The sequence below is a fragment of the Echiichthys vipera genome, assembly GCF_963691815.1.
Source record: "Echiichthys vipera genome assembly, chromosome: 4".
NCBI classification, from domain to species: Eukaryota; Metazoa; Chordata; class Actinopteri; order Perciformes; family Trachinidae; genus Echiichthys; species Echiichthys vipera.
This window is the reverse complement of record NC_139829.1, coordinates 1,466,956-1,484,166: the sequence shown is the minus strand read 5'-3', so window position 1 is coordinate 1,484,166 and position 17,211 is coordinate 1,466,956. Positions and strand designations below refer to the sequence as shown.

At 39.9% G+C, this 17,211-nt stretch overlaps 1 protein-coding gene across 1 annotated transcript in view; it reads left to right on the top strand.

Annotated features, from left to right (window-relative positions):
• Positions 1 to 651: 651 nt before the first annotated feature.
• Positions 652 to 17,211, top strand: part of top3b (DNA topoisomerase III beta) — a gene marked incomplete at its 3' end in the record, with an annotated part of 93,418 nt that continues 76,858 nt past the window's right edge. The window contains exon 1 of the mRNA XM_083912407.1: positions 652 to 905. Within this exon, the coding sequence (XP_083768533.1) occupies positions 836 to 905 (70 nt within the window). The 5' untranslated portion in view covers positions 652 to 835. The remainder of the gene's footprint in view (positions 906 to 17,211) is intronic.

Below are 17,211 nucleotides of genomic sequence, written 5' to 3'. Positions count from 1 at the left end.
GTAGAGGTATGTTCAGATTCTGCAGCAGTTATCCAAAGTATAAAATCTGGGCAAACAGTCAGAGGATCCTTTAATTGAGGTTTAGACTTCATGTCATCATTTAATTTACAACAATTAGGGTAGAGAATATTACAAAACTCAAAAGTCTGTCAAAGTAAACAAGTAACAGAGGTAAATGTAGTGTGTAGTGTTTTCACTCGATTAAGACTAGGACATACAGGACTTAATGCTACTTTATGTATGATGAAAAGGAGAGCATCAGATAATGTGAGATTTGTAATGACAGCAAAAGAAGAAGAAGAAGAATGGGGGAAATTCAATTTCCCTGTTAAACTGTTAAACATTTGCTAATAGATTGTAGGAAATTGACTTAGAAAGAAAGAGATTGAAGGGCAGGGTGATGACGGGATGGGAGTGTGAATGTAAGTGCGAATGGTTGTATGTCTTTGTGAATTAATGAATGAATGCATGTTTAATATCCAGAATATAATTTATTTATAGATTTTTTTCGGTGATAATTGTTTAAAAGGTTATGATACCTCACACTCCGGTACAGTAGGTGGCGACATGCACCTTTGACGTCGGGTTGTAGCCCGCCAATTACACGAAGAAGAAGGAGAAGAAGAAGAAGAAGAAGAAGAAGAAGAGGAAGAAGAGGTCGAGGTCCTTTCAGCAAACACTTCTTTTACGCTACATGAACATTGTGTCTCACGCCTAATCAAAGAGTGCGAGCAACGACTACCTCACCGCAAGGAAAACAAAGACAAGAGCAGGACCGTTCCGCTGACAGCTGACTGAAGGAGTTTAACAGTGGAGCTGATACTCTTCATTCAAAATGAGAACTGTTGTGATGGTGGCAGAAAAACCCTCCTTGGCGCAGTCGATTGCCAAAATCCTCTCTAAAGGTTAGTAACGTTGCATGTTCATTTCTATGCAAAATGCCACAAAGTGAAACTTTATTTCGACACAGAGGAACAAGTCCAAGCTTATTCCAACATACACAGTAGTAAACGATGATTTCGGTTTGTTGTTGAAAAAATACAGTGAGATCAACGGATACAATAACGTTACCGTTCACTTCTTAATATTAGCTATTGTGAAAGTTAATTTTAGTGATGGGCAAATTAAGCTTTTGTGATGCACTGAACCACTTAAATCATTTTTTTTGAAAATGGGTTCATTCACAGTGACCTCTCCTGGCGAAGTTCAAGAATGCAGTGGATTTGAAGTGTATTTGCTTTGATAATGATTACACACACACACACACACACACACACACACACACACACACACACACACACACACACCTGCGTGCTGGGAATATATTGCAAAGGTTGGGTGTGATTATGTAACTATGGCAGTGGGGCGATGGGGAACACTAAATGATTTTTATTCAGATACATAAGTTTTCCACAGTTTTTGGATTGAGTCGGTTTCTTTTTTTGCTTACAAATTGTTTTGTGAGGTATCAGATTGAAGTGTTCCCACAGGTCAGAACAACAATCAGAAAAACCTCAACAGCAATAACACACCTACAATGACAACCCACAAATGTTGCAGTTCTAAAGTGTTAAGGTGATCAAATACAAAACTGTCTCAACCTGTCACCCGTCAGAATTGGGACGAGGCAGGGCAGTGAATCACCTGACTGGGTCGCCAACCAGTCAGCTGATTCATTCAGGCAACGAAGCAGTTGCTGCTTCAGACGTCATATGTCACATGATTTTTTTTCTCACAGAAGCAAGCTTTCCATTCAATTACATTTTATTTATAGTGCCAAATCATAACAAAAGTTATCTCAGGACACTTTACAGAGTAGGTATAGACCACACTCTATGAATAAATTATGATTTACATAGACCCAACAATTCCTCAATTGAGTACGGTGGCAACAAAAACCTTCCCTATAACAGGCAGGAACGGACTCAGACTCAGCTCTATGGAGGACGGACATCTGTCTGCACCGGTTGGGGAGGAAGAAAAGGAGAGAGAAAGAGAGAAAAGATGGACAGAGAGACACAAAGACAGAGAGACAGACACACTTCGAGAGATGCAAGCAACCACAAAAGTAACAGTAACTAGTATAATATCTATACTAATGTGAATGTGACTAACATGTTATGGCATTTAATACAGCAGAACAGAATTAGTAACATGCATTTATGAGACATGGATGATACAGGTAGAGCGGATAGAAGCTCAGAGTATCAGGAAAAGTATTATCCTCTGGCAGACTAGGCCTATAGCAGCATTATTAAGCAGAACAAAATCCGCTCAGTGCATTCAGGCTCTAAGAGGAGTTGAATGCCAATAACAACATAGCCAAGGGCTCGTAGCCCTAGCTGTAAACTTTATCAAAGAGGAAAGTTTTAAGTTTACTTTAAATATGGGGACAGTGTCTGCCTCCTGAATAACACTTGGATGTTGGTTCCACAGAAAAGGAGCTTGGTAGCTGAAGGCTCTGCCTCCCATTCTTCTTTTGGAGACTCTAGGAATGACAATTAGCCCTGCATTCTCAGAGCGCAGCGATCTAGTCGGGTAATCCGGTACTATGAGCTCTTTAAGATACAACAGAGCCTGACCAATAAGAGCTTTGTAGGTAAGGTGAAGGATTTTAAATTCTATTCTAGATTTTACAGGTAGCCAGTGCAAAGAAGCTTATACAGGAGAAATATGTTCTCTTTGATTTGTTTTAGCCAGTACACGAGCTGCAGCATTTTGGACCAACTGGAGACTCTTAACAGACTTATTTGAGTAGGCTGATAATAAGGAGTTGCAGTAGTCCAGCCTAGAAGTAACAAATTCATGGACTAGTTTTTCTGCCTCTTTCTGATACACAATTTTCCTAATTTTCGCGATATTATGCAGGTGAAAATATGCAGTCCTTGTTGATAGTTTTATCTGAGAATTGAAGGACATATCCTGAACAAAAATAACGCCCAGATTCCTTACTGTGGTGCTGCAGGACAACACAACATCATCCAGAGTAACAATATCTTTAGCTATTGAGTTTTGGAGGCCTTTGGGGCCAAGTACAATGACTTCAGTTTTATCTGAGTTTAACATCAGAAAATTGCAGGTCATCCATGTTTTTATTTCCTTAATGCACATTTGAAGTTTATCCAACCAATCGGTTTCTTCTGGTTTGATCATCAAATATAATTGTTTATCATCAGCATAGAATGAAAATTTATAGAGTGCTTCCTTATAATATTTCTTAAGGGAAGCAAATATAAGGTGAATAGAATCGGTCCAAGGACAGAACCCTGTGGGACTCCGTGACTGACCTTAGTGTGCATGGAGGATATGTCATTAACATGTACAAACTGAGATCTATCTGATAAATAAGACCTAAACCAGCTTAATTCGGTTCCTTTAATGCCAATTAGATGCTCCAGTCTCTGTAGCAGGATTCGATGGTCAATAGTGTCGAAGGCAGCACTAAGATCTAGTAGAACAAGTACAGAGACAAGTCCTTTGTCTGAAGCTATTAGAAGGTCGTTAGTCATTTTTACCAGTGCTGTCTCAGTGCTATGATTCACTCTAAATCCTGACTGGAAGTCCTCAAATAACTCATTATGTAAAAAGTCATACAGCTGATTGGCAACTAATTTCTCGAGGATCTTGGAGAAATAAGGAAGGTTAGATATAGGCCTATATTTGGCTAGAACCTTCTGGATCAAGACTGTCATTGAAGAAGGTAATGAGTCGTTACTACTGAGGGTTACAGGAATACATAGTTCAATAGAGCTGTGGCTCTCTGTCAGCCTGACTACAGTGCTGAAAAGAAATCTAGGATTGTTCTTATTCTCCTCTTTTAAGGATGAGTAAGAGGCTGCTCTGGCTTTGAAGAAGAATGTATCGAAGCTTCAGTGTCGCACTGCCCTCACTAGTTAATTTCTTAAAAAGACTTAACAGAATAGTGTCACCAGTCGGACACTTTAAAAATACCCCTAAATGCAGGAAATTTAGCAATTTTGCACACAGCAGGAAAATCATTTTTTTAAGCATAACAAAAGAAATGTGGAATGATCTGTTACTTAACACAATTCTTCCTCAAGAACACTGTCCCTTACTGTGAAGAATAGGGGCAGAAGCCTCATGGTGTGGGTTGTGCTAAAAGTGGAGAAGAATGGAGCAGGGAATTAAGCAATTATGCAAACACACACATTATTATTGCTATGATTACACAGAGCAAGATTTATAGTGTGACTACAAACAAGGTTCCATAATTGTTGATCAAAAGACAAATGACTAGAGAAAATTGAAAAGATGATAAAAAAAAATGTTTTAAGACGTTAAAATGTCTTTGCACCAATAGCACCAAAATTCAGATATTTCCAGCTCCTCCTCCCAGCCAACACAAATGGAACCATTTGTGGCAGTTGTCACACTGGACCCATGACACAATTCCCTCTGAACCTCTGGGTGGGTCAGGTTCCTTGCACCGATCACAGTCACACCACCAAACCCTCAGCTCCCTCCTTCTGTCTCCTGCGGTGTGACCTACTCTGACCTACTGAAATGTTAAGAAAATTGCCTGATTGTAATGAATTGAGATGCAAAGGCTGTTAAAGTAGATTACTGGTGGATATTTTGGGTCCATAGGCGAGGAGGAGGAGGAGGAGGAGGAGGAGGAGGAGGAGGAGGAGGAGGAGGAGGAGCTGGTCTGGTTTACTGCAGGATGTGAGGCTGTATAAATAACAGACATAGCTTAGACATGTTTGTTTACTCTTCATCATGGCTACTGTCACTTTCATCAGTGACGTTGACTCTAAACGTTGCTTTAACAGATTATATTAAGCATTTACAGTGGGAGGGAGACATCATTTTATTATTACATACCAACTCACCCAGGACAATATTCATGCTATAAGTGACAGTAATTGTTCAACACAGTGGGAATGTTTCTAACTTGAAACTCTATTTACATACAGTATACAATAACATTTTTTCTCAGCTTCAGCGCGTTTTTAATTTTAATATTTCATTAGGGACTAGAGTCAGAGGCCGTGCTCCTGCTCAGACTAGTTACCTCATGTATAAACAGTGTGCACATATACTTATGCATAAAAACTCGCCGATTTCAAACGGCAAAGTAATGAAACTGGCCAAATGTTTTACAATAAAGTGTCCACTCCGTTTACTGTCATATGTCTATAAAATGGTCTGGGTTGTCCACTGATTCACTGTAATAGTTGGATTTTTTAAACATCGGTCACAGAGCAGACGGACAGACTGTGGTAACAAACTGATTAAATGATCATCGATGGTAAAAAAAAGACAACTGCAAATAGCATTAAAAAATGCAGAACGGAGCATAGCTAGTTTTTAATAGTATCATCTAATACTGTGTATACTCACTAGTGATCAACTGATACATCGGCCCATATTTGCATTTTTTACGTCTAGCGTATCGGCTGATATGGGCTGCTGCGTTCGCTGATAGTTTTTTCCAGCATTATTCACAGACAGCCGTCCACAGGCAGCTCCGCATTGCTGGAGAGGCTGCAGGTCACTTGCAGACCGTGCAAAGCCCCTCCCCCACTAGCAGAGTGCTGAAGCCTGCTCTTTAAGGCAACGGTGAGTTTTAAACTTTCAAAGCATTGTTGAACTGTTTAACTTAGCTGAAATATTGCCATACACTTTGAAAGTGGAAACATAAATGCCAAATGCATGCTCTGTATGTGTTTTGCTTGAAACTACAGCTAAGTGTGCGTGCGTGCGTGCGTGCGTGTGTGTGTGACTAACTTCTTCATTCCAAACCGTGACCAATGCCAGATATTCCTGTAATGTCATTGATCAGTCGTCGATATTGACAAGTCGGAGTGTCTTAGAAATAGATAAACACGTTTATTTTCTATACATTTTTCACTATAATATTCCCCCGATAATTTTATTGCGAAGCAGCCAAATCAGGAAATGGGCTTCACCTGCAGTCACTTAACATGTAAACTAAAACAGCCGACGAAGCTGAACCATAGACTGTATAAATGAATGGACGGAGCAACCGGGTCTTAAAAAGGAAACCAACGCATAAGTGCTTTTAAGCCTGTATTCTAGCCAGTGGCCGGCAGGGGGGCGATACGTGGGTTGCAGAAGACATCCAGTTGCTTCAATCTATAGGCCAGTTACAGAGGTTTTTATTGTCTCTATTGTTAGTTTGATGCCTTTTACAATACTCACTGGTGTTAATTTTTTCAAATTCGGTCCCAGTTTGAGTGAAATAGACGATAAAGCAGTAGATGCATTGGGGGCGTGGCTTACTTGTGATTGACAAGTCTCTGAGATCTTGTCTCAAACCTAACTTTACATCAGCTGTGGAAACCTACAGCCGTGATGTTGCTCTTCGGTGGTCGCAATTTGTTTTCAGTTTAACCGCAGGGCTCTCAAGTTTCGAAGTGAGTTCAGAGGGGATTTGGTTGAGGTGGGGATGGATGCCTGACAAATGACGCATGAATTAATTCAAACAAAAATATTTATTGACACCAGATTTAACTTTGTGAGCATTTTACTGGATATGTGTGTGTGTGATTTTAGTGCGTGTGTGTGTTATTGCATGTGTGCGTTTGTGTGTTGTTTATTGTATGTGTTTGTGGCTTGGTTTGAGGCCTTTAGGACGGGGGTTGGTGGCTCCCACTTAAAGCATTGTGGTTCCTAACCAGCCATTTTCACTGTCATGATTGATGACAGAGTGCCATCAAGTGCCAAACTGTTCCTTGTTTTGATCTTGTTTAGTCCAACCATGGAGAACACCCTCTCAGCGTCCGCGTTTGAATGTGGGAGCGCAAGCACTAATGCAGCTATCTTTGACAGCCTCCCGAACCGCCTCAAACCGGTCACCTTTGAAAAAAGAAACCGAGAGTGTATTTTACTCTAATACCTTAGCTTTTATTAGTTCATATTAATTATATATGTCATGTGGTGCAAACTATTTCTTACCTTGCTCTTTGTTGAGACATACTCCCCCAAAACTCCTCAACATTTAAAGGTGGTGGGATCTTGGGGCATGGAGTTATCCATTAGTTGATAGTCCAGGAACTCCTCGCTCACTTTATCCTGTTCCTGTGGCCCATGGAATTGAAGTAGTTCCTGAAATCTAAAAAAAAAAAAGAAGCACCAGGTGTGAAGAATAAATTAAGGATTTGTTTTGTGACCATGATCAAAACTGAATATGTGAAATCCTGGAAAAAGTGGAAACCCTTGCCTGTCTACAAAGTATAGGGCGTCTTCCACCCCACACTCAGCCCTCTGCTGGACACCAACAAATCTTTCATGTCTCAGAAGGGCCTCGTTGAAGGGGAGGTTCTTGAGCCCATACTCCACTGCCCTGACCAGAAACGCTCGTGCTGCCTGCTGGAATAGCTCCACCTCCTGAGCTGTGATGTCTCCAGCCTCAAGGAACCTGTTGAGGGTACCTCTAGTTGTGAAGCCAACATTTAGCTTTTCTCCTACCAGACAGAAAACAGAAAGAGATAAAGATAATTAAGTACACAAAACAATATCCCAGAAACAAAATCAGATTTTATTCACTAAATGCATAAGGGTAGACACAAAGGTATTTGACTTTGCAATCAGCATTTTAATGCAAGACTAGACAGACATACAGTGAGGGCATAGATTCTGCAAGATATGCACAATAAGTGCAAGTGATTCCTCTGTAAGCATGCCATTTTGCCCATAGACTACATATACATTTTATGGCTTTTCCATCACATCAGATATATCACCCAACTCATATCAACAGTCTTCCCAAAAAGTATTTGAGGTCAATGAGACATTTATCTCCTAATATGAGACTTAATAGTATTACCTGGTAGTTGGTTTTGTGGGTCTTGGTAGGCGATGTTGTGGACTTCTCGGCCCTGGAGTGCTGATGGCTTCATGAACCTCACACACAGCTTTTTGATGAACTTTGTCATCTGCAAATTTGTGGTTTAATAAAAAACTTTCATGAATTAAAGAAAAGGGGACTTATCAGCCAATCAAAAATAAGCAGACATATTTGGCAGCAGAGTAGGCCAACCCTTGCATTTTACCTCTCTGTGGAGCAGGAAGATAGAAGACCTTTCTCTCTGGAGAAGGAGGTTCAGTGTGGGGAACACTGGAAGCACTGCTTAAAAGGAGAGGAGGAAGACTTCTGTCATCGGGTTGGAAAATGCATCCACCAGCCTTCTAAACCTTGGTCGATTCTGATCTGTAAATAAAAAGAGGTTAGGATTAAAATTATGTATTAAGTCTGGTGTAATGCAGCTGCACTACCGTCATCGAAATAAACACCATACTTAAAGACTTATAATAGCTGGTAAGTGGCCCAAACTGCCGCAGAATTCCTGTGATGCACATCTCTAGGCTTAACCATCGCACTGAAATGTGCAGCAGAATCTCCATATACTCGCTCCCATGGAAGTCACAAAATTCTGGAATATATATATATATATATGTATACATATATATATATATATATATATACATACATAACATCAATAGCAAATAAATAAAATGTTTGTATTTGATGTACAACAATAGAGCTGGTTAAATTCCAACCTGCAGGGTAACCTTTACGGTTGGTGCTTCCCTTAAACCAGTACCCCACATCCACAATCAGATCCTCTGGATCAAATCCGGATATCTGCAATGCATTACAGATTTATTACAACACTATACAGCAAAAAGCCTGTGAATGTTCTCATTCGTCCAGGTCATCGTTATCCTCAAAGCAATTTCAGTCAAAAGCAACTGGACTGGTTATATGTCTAGGAAGACGTTTCACCTCTCATCCAAGAGGCTTCATCAGTTCATGTACATTAACACCTATAGGTGGCTGCTCCACTTAATCCGCTGTTCTTTCTTGTCCTCTTGTTCCTCTTCCACTGACTCATTCTCTTCTGGCTCCATAGCTGTCTTCTTCACTGCCTCCTCTACAGCCTCTTCTACAGTTTCTTCTCCATAGTCTCCTTTTCTTGGCCTAATCTGGCTACCTTTTTAGGGAGCTGGGAGAAGCATGAAAGGAGGCTTTCTTGCCTCTTCCCTGATCTCTGAAGGCAATAATTACTACTATGCATTGTCTGGATGAAATACAATCAAATATTTGTCACACACACACACACACACACACACACACACACACACACACACACACACACACACCAGAGATGGAAATGTATTTTTTGTAATTTTAAAAATATACCTTCCACTACCAGCCACTTTTATACTCAAGCATTGATGTGTGACATAGTATTCCCCCATCAGTATTTGTTAAAACAAGGTTAGTTCATTATTATGCCATACCAATAAGACTAGGGGGATCTTAATCTTGCCTTGATTTTAGTTCATCTAAACTCTGACAAAAAACTAGCTCCTGCCTACCTTTCTTGCACCAGAAAAATACTTTCTATCTGCTGCTAGGCTGTTAGCTGCTAACTTCCATCCCTGGGAGACACACATACACCCACTCCTGCTCTGCCTGGACGAACTATTTATAGACAGTAATAGTAAATGGTGACGTGACTAACTGTATTCATTGGGTCTTTCTCTCCTTATGAAACCACCTGCTTCGTTTCGACGAGTGTCTGGAAGCGTTTAGTCCGTCTCCTTCTGTTGACTAACCGCGAAATATCGAAATACAGCAATGCTACTTGTCACTGGTTCATACCTGTTCCACTGTTAAAGTGGTGAAACTTGGTGGACATCACCGTGGTAATTTAAATGCGGGAGAAATACAATGTGTGGCGTTTGAACGGGTGGGAATGCGTGTGTCACATGCCAAATGCGTGAGACTTGAGAGCCCTGTAACCGGTTGAACTAAAGACACCAAGCAGTCTGCTGTTCAGATTATCCGGTAAGTAACGTTACATATTATTTTAAGCCTTATCTCTCGCTAACCAAACTCAGCATGTCATCTAATATCACAGTTAACATGGATGCACGTTCTTCACCAAGCTAGCGCTAATGTTAACCTGATGCTAGCTTTGTCATTTATGTGCTGATAGCTGCATGTTATCTGTAACTATTACATAGTTTTGCCATTTTTCTGAGTATGCGCTGTTTTTAATGTTTTGCAAATTAAAATACATCTACAGTATATAATGTATTCAAGTGCTTAAATGAATGTATATGAATTTTCACGTCTTAAAAAAACTGTTCAGTTTAATAGCAGATGCATATAGCAGATGTAGTAAGTTGTTAGTTTATACAGTGTATTTGCACATCATTTTGTGATATGCATCTGTCATAAACAATCCTCATATTCATTGCAGATGCATATTGCAGATGTGGTCACATGTTAGTGGGAAAAACCTAATGTGAATATACACGTTATACTATAATGAAGAGTCTGAAAGCACAACAGTAAACACCTTTTTTCAAACAGATTTCCTTCAGGTGATGGTGGCAGGCTGATGCAGTGGTTGGTGAACATGAGGAGACAACTGGACCCATCAGACACGTCAGGTCTGTGCAGTACACACTCTGAGGAGGATCAGTTCTATTTAGACAAGAAGGTAGACGGATGCATTATGATGCACTGATCACACAGTAAATGGATCAATACTTAGTGGTGAATGTAAAAACTAACATCCGGTAATGTTTGAGGTATGTCTTTATTTTATATGGTATAATAATTTACTGATTTGATGTTGTTTGTCTTTTTGCTACATCTGTAAAGGGTCTCCACACAGAGAAAAGTGAGTGACCGGTGCCAACAGAAGGAAGAGCTCATCTGTGGAGGGGCAGATTTGGTGTCATTCATCTGGTTGTGGAAAAGGGCGACTGCATGGACAACACTTTTAGTTCTCAAATGTGTGATGATGATGATGAATGGATGGATTTATATGTGATTCTAGGACACAGGGCTGCACAATGAAATACAAGTTGTATTCACTTTATGCTACACAAGAGAAAATATTTTTATTGTGAAGGAGGATCATCACCAAATCACTTATGCTCACCAGGCTCTGTTAATGTTGGGAGATCTTTAAATCACCCACTGCAGTTATTGCAATTTATTTATTATTCTCTGTCCTTAATGTGCACAATACTTGTATTCATGTCCACAGTTATTGTAATTGAAAAATGTAATAAATGATGATCCTAGTTTTCTGTTTTCCTGTTGTGATTTTACAGTACTGAGTGTATCAACATGAACTACAGAATACTCTTGCTTGGTTCATCACAGGACACATTTCTACACTCAACAAAAATATAAATGCAACACTTTTGTTTTTGCTCCCGTTTTTCATGAGATGGACTTAAAGATCTAAAATTCATTCCAGATACACAATATTACCATTTCTCCCAAACATTGTTCACAAATCTGTATAAATGTGTGATAGTGAGCACTTCTGCTTTGCTGAGATAATCCATCCCACCTCACAGGTGTGCCACATCCAGATGCTGATCTGACATCATGATTAGTAAACAGGTGTGCCTTAGACTGTCCACAATAAAAGGCCACCCTGAAATGTGCAGTTTTGTCTCACAGCAAAATGCCACAGATGCCAAAAGCATTGAGGAAGCGTGCAATTGGCATGCTGACAGCATGAATGTCAACCAGATCTGTTGCTCGTGCATTGAATGTTCATTTATCCACCATAAGCCGTCTCTAAAGGGGTTTCAGAGAATATAGCAGTACATCCAACCGGCCTCACAACCGCAGACCACCTCCAAGATCGTCTGAGACCAGCCACTGAGACAGCTGCTGAAACAATTGGTTTGCATAACCAAACAATTTCTGCACAAACTGTCAGAAACCGTCTCAGGGAAGCTCAACTGTATGCTTGTCGTCCTCATCGGGGTCTTGACCTGACTCCAGCTCGTCGCCGTAACAGACTTGAGTGGGTAAATGCTCACATTTGATGGCGTCTGGCACGTTGGAGAGGTGTTTTCTTCACGGATGAATCTCAGCTTACATTGTTCAGGGCAGATGGCTGACAGCGCTTTGCTGATGTCAATGTTGTGGATCGAGTGGCCCATGGTGGTGGTGGGGTTATGGTATGGGCAATCTGTTATGGACGAAGAACACAGGTGCATTTTATTGATGGCATTCTGAATGCACAGAGATACCGTGATGAGATCCAGAGGCCCATTGTTGTGCCATACATCCATGAACATCACTTCAGGTTTCAGCAAGATAATGCACGGCCCCATGTTGCAAGGATCTGTACACAATTCTTGGAAGCTGAAAATGTCCCAGTTCTTGCATGGCCAGCATACTCACCGGACATGTCACCCATTGAGCATGTTTGGGATGCTCTTGACCGGCGTATACGACGGCGTGTACCAGTTCCCACTAATATCCAGCAACTTCGCACAGCCATTGAAGAGGAGTGGACCAATATTCCACAGGCCACAATTGACAATCTGATAAACTCTATGCGAAGGAGATGTGTTGCACTGCATGAGGCAAATGGTGGTCACACCAGATACTGACTGGTTCTGAGTCCCCAGACCCCCAGTAAAGCAAAGAAATGTACATTTCAGGGTGGCCTTTTATTGTGGACAGTCTAAGGCACACCTGTGCACTAATCACAATTTAGGCTTTGCTTGCATCTCTGGAAGTGTGTCTGTCTGTCTCTCCCTGTCCATCTGTGTGTCTTTTCTCTCTTTCTCTCTCCTTTTCTTCCTCCCCAACCGGTCAAGACAGATGGCCGTCCTCCAAAGAGCTGGGTCTGTCTGACGTTCCTGCCTGTTATAGGGAAGGTTTTCGTTGCCACTGTACTCTACAGAGGAATTGTTGGGTCTATGTAAATCATAAATAAGTCATTGAGTGTGGTCTTTACCTACTCTGTAAAGTGTCCTGAGATAACTTTTGTTATGATTTGACACTATAAATAAAATTGAATTGAATTGAATTGAATTGAATTAATCATGATGTCAGATCAGTATCTTGATGTGGCACACCTGTGAGGTGGGATGGATTATCTCAGCAAAGCAGAAGTGCTCACTATCACACATTTAGACAGATTTGTGAACAATGTTTGAGAGAAATGGTAATAATGTGTATCTGGTATGAATTTTAGATCTTTAAGTCCATCTCATGAAAAATGTGAGCAAAAACAAAAGTGTTGCGTTTATATTTTTGTTGAGTGTATAATGTTGATAACAGCTAACATACTGTATAATGAGCTTTGTTAATGATTACAAGTTATGGAAAACCTTTTATCAATGTGTTCTTGTGTGATTACAATACTGTGCATGTTGCTAATGTTAAACTTCATACCGGATCTGCACCATAAAAAACATCAACAAACTTATGGCAAGACCTTCATAAGAACTTTTATTACACATTTAATTTTGCACTTTATTAATTATTATATTATTACATAATATAATTGTTCATTAATTCAGTGCAAAATTTACATTCAAGTGTATCTATGTAAAGTACATACAGTGAATACAAAATGCAGTATGTCAGCTCCCTCAATGCCAAGGCTGTTCCCCTGTTCTCTTTAGCTCTGTCAGCCCGTCACCGGACATAGTCTCCTATAATCCATGCACTGGCTGGATGGAGAAAAATATGTAATGGTGAGAAATGGATCATATTGTAGGTTGTAGAGGAAAAGCCTTAGTTTTAAAAAATAAAATGTCTGCTGTACTGTTTTACATTAAATAGCAATAGAAAAGTAACTTATTACTTACGTAGAGCGGGTTTACATGCCATGGTGACTGTCACACTGTTTTGATTTCTGAAACAAAAGATTAATATCAATGGTTTATTAGTTAAATGTTTTTCATGTCATTAACAATGCAGTTGAAAGGACTTGTAAAAAATAGTGTACAAACTTTAATTCTTAACACGCATAATGCTGAGCTGTACTCAGACAGTATTCTGTGGTGTAAACTAGTTAAATTAGCTCACCTCCATCTGCTCATATCCTGAGTCTTGAACAAACAGCACGTCATTATCAAACCGAAGGTAATATTCTAATAATGTAATATAATGCTGTTATCGTTCCATAATTCACTTTATCTACTGTCGAGTAAGGACAGTGACAGCTTACACAGTGTAACTTCAGCTACAGTAACAATACAAGGTTAACGGTTATTTTTTGTTTTCCAAACGTAGTTCTACTACAATAATGTAGATTGAGTTAGCTGTACAGCTTACCTCCGATTATCCAAGCTAATGTTGTTAGCAGCAGCAGCGGCTCAGACACGTCAGCTTGCTGATAGAAGTTGGCAGGCACATGGACCCTTGTATGGGTCCAACCCAGGATCCAATCGATGCACCATCGTCCCCCAATGCTCCTCCCTTTCCGGTCCACGGTTGCCTAACTTAAACATGGCAATGCCCCGTGGACATAGAAAAAAGATGGCAGCGGAGGTTCGCAAACCTATGAGTGATGTCACCGTAACTCCGTCCATTCATCATACAGTCTATGAGCTGAACACATTCATATACAGTATATTTTTTTACAGATTATTTTTTGGCCTGTTTCATGGCTTTAATTGATAGTGACAGGAAACGGGGAGAAAGGGGATGACTTGCAGCAAAGGGCCACAGGCGAGAATTGAAATAGGGCCGCTGCGTTGAGGACTTTAGCCTCATCCCTTTACTTGTTCTACCTCACCTGTTGGTAATATTTGTTAAATATTGTTTACTTGTTTGACCTCACCTTTTCAATAAATGTTCCTTTTTTAAATTGAGTCTCGTAACATTTGCTATCATCATTGTGTATATTTTATGATGTAAATTGAGGGAGCAAAAGTAGTATCGGCTTCAAATATCGGCTTTAGAAGATCGTCAGTCTGTATCGGCCATCAGCCAAGGCTGATAAAAAACAATAGGTATCGGCATCAGCCCTAAAATAACCATATTGGTCCATCTCTGATACTCACTTTGTATATCACCAAGTGCATTTTAGTTGTTATAAAGTTTTAGTGTTTAAAGCAGCTTCAGTAAGTGTGAGTGTACTGTCAGGCACACATAGATCATTCCTGGTGGTTAAACGTAGCCTATCTTATCCAGCAGTGTGAGTTTGGATGTGCTCTTGCCAACACAAGTAGCCTAACCAACACACTCTGACTGTTGGATGTAATTCCTTATTGCATTTCTAATATTTGTGACCAAGCTGCTGTGGCCACCAAACTATTTGCTTTCTAAACTCCATATCACCCATAAGCACCTCCACTTCTGTCTTCCTCACTTTGAACCACCGATCAGGCTAGTTTCTCTGCATCAATATTCATAATGGGCTTTGCATTTACCATTTATGGTTGAATGTGGGCATGTAGAGGGCCGGATTTTAGGCTAATGCTTTTTTGGGACTGCAATGTTGGTCCGGTATAAATGTTGCTTCATGTATAAAACTGTGCGTAGATTCCACACCAAATGTTTGTTTTTTTTACGTACGTTTTCTCACATTTCCTCACTAAGTATACCAAAAACTCAACATTTAGTGTGCAATCTACTCACAGTTTAATACATGAGGACCCAGACCTACGTTCCAGTCCCGTAACAATTAGCCTATATTAACAACCTCAAATGTTGAAACATAGCAATATAACTTTCCTGCTTCAGCGTCCACACCGTGGTTGGGAGGCACAAGGAAGACTTTTTGTACTTTTCTGGGTCTTCAAGAGCTGCACATTCATTCAGAAACAAACTAAAACTTACACCGTATATCAATACCATTTGACAAATTAAGCTTTAAGCACATCCACGTCGCTCTCTTTATCTCTTGCCTGACCAGACCAGAAACTTGCTATGCTCACACTGACCTATTCCATCTCCTTATAACATATGCATTAAACTACGTCAACTCCCTATATGGGATTGAGCAGCAACAACAGCGTTTAGTATTGAGCAATTGGATCAGATAAGTGTAAGATAGTGTGGCCGAGCAGCAATAGAAGCCTGTTTTCCAATGTGAAGGAACAACGCTCAACGGCCACCGTTTTAAGGATGCCACGTATAGTGGCCACTAAATTAATAGACACATAAAGTTATTTTGAAGTTTTCAGAAATATTTTGTGCCATGTTGCTCTTTATAGATTTTATAGATTTATAGTGAAAAGGCAGAAAAAATTGTAAAGCTTAAAGACCTCCGCTATTTAAAAAAAAAAAAAAAAAAGTTTTTGCAACGCATCGATATTTTGCATGTGTTCATTTTTTATTAATGTACATTCCTGGTGTTTACACAAACTACTGTCACCAAGAAGAATTTCAACAATTAAACTATTCAAATATTTACCACCGGCAGTGTTTCCCCAAGACAAGACAAATACATGTTAACACATTCATGAACCCAATTATTAAAAATCACCAGACAGAAGGATCACAATTATACACGCAATAATCACAGCCACAATGCAAACTTTAAATCAGTGTATTGCACAATGAGCTACACTCGGCATCAGAAACTGTCTTTTCAATATTTGTCCAAAAAAGTCCAAATAATTTTCTCCGACAGAAACAGTCCAAGGTTAAATCAAAAAGATTCAAGCACAACAAAATAAAGAAAGAATTTCAGTTTGTTTAATTCTGTTTTAGTTTTTTTTGCAGGAGTGAATCATCTTCTCAAACTAAAAAATAAAGTATCTCTGATAAGTTTCAATTCCGTTTTTACTGTTAGGAGTGGAGCCTCTTCACAAACAATTTAAAAAACGATCTTTGAACAAATGAATAATCAACGCCTTTTGATAATTGTAAACACGCAACCATGCAGAGGGGGGGGGGGGGGGGGGGTAATGTAATGTTAGGGGAAACCCTGTCTGGCATTGCAATGATTCCAACTCGACCTACTGATTTTGACGCAGATATGTAAAGATGTAAAGATTGAGTGTTAAGGTAAGGAAGAGAAAGCAGTTTAAAAGTGGAAGCGCAGTATTAGGCAGCACTCTAGCCCAGCCGCGACTACCTGGTTGATCCAATACGGAAGTGCCAAAAACTGCAGTTCTCTGAGTGTCCACTAGGAGTAGTTTGCACAATAGATCAGTTTCTCATTGACCCACAGGCTGTTTTCACAGCATCATTAAACCTGCTTAGGACTTGTTACAAAAAAACCCCAATCTAGTCTGTATATTTAGGTCATATTTCCATGACAACACTTAGGAGGGTGAAGTTTTTTTGCAACAGGCTAGTTTTTATTTTATTGGAAGTTAAAGTTTATGAATGATTAGGGGCGTGGTCTCTTAAGTGGCAGCTAGCATCTGGCCCTCACTTCTTGTTGGAGGCTAGTCGTCAGGAGTAGCATGCTAACTCCATCTTCT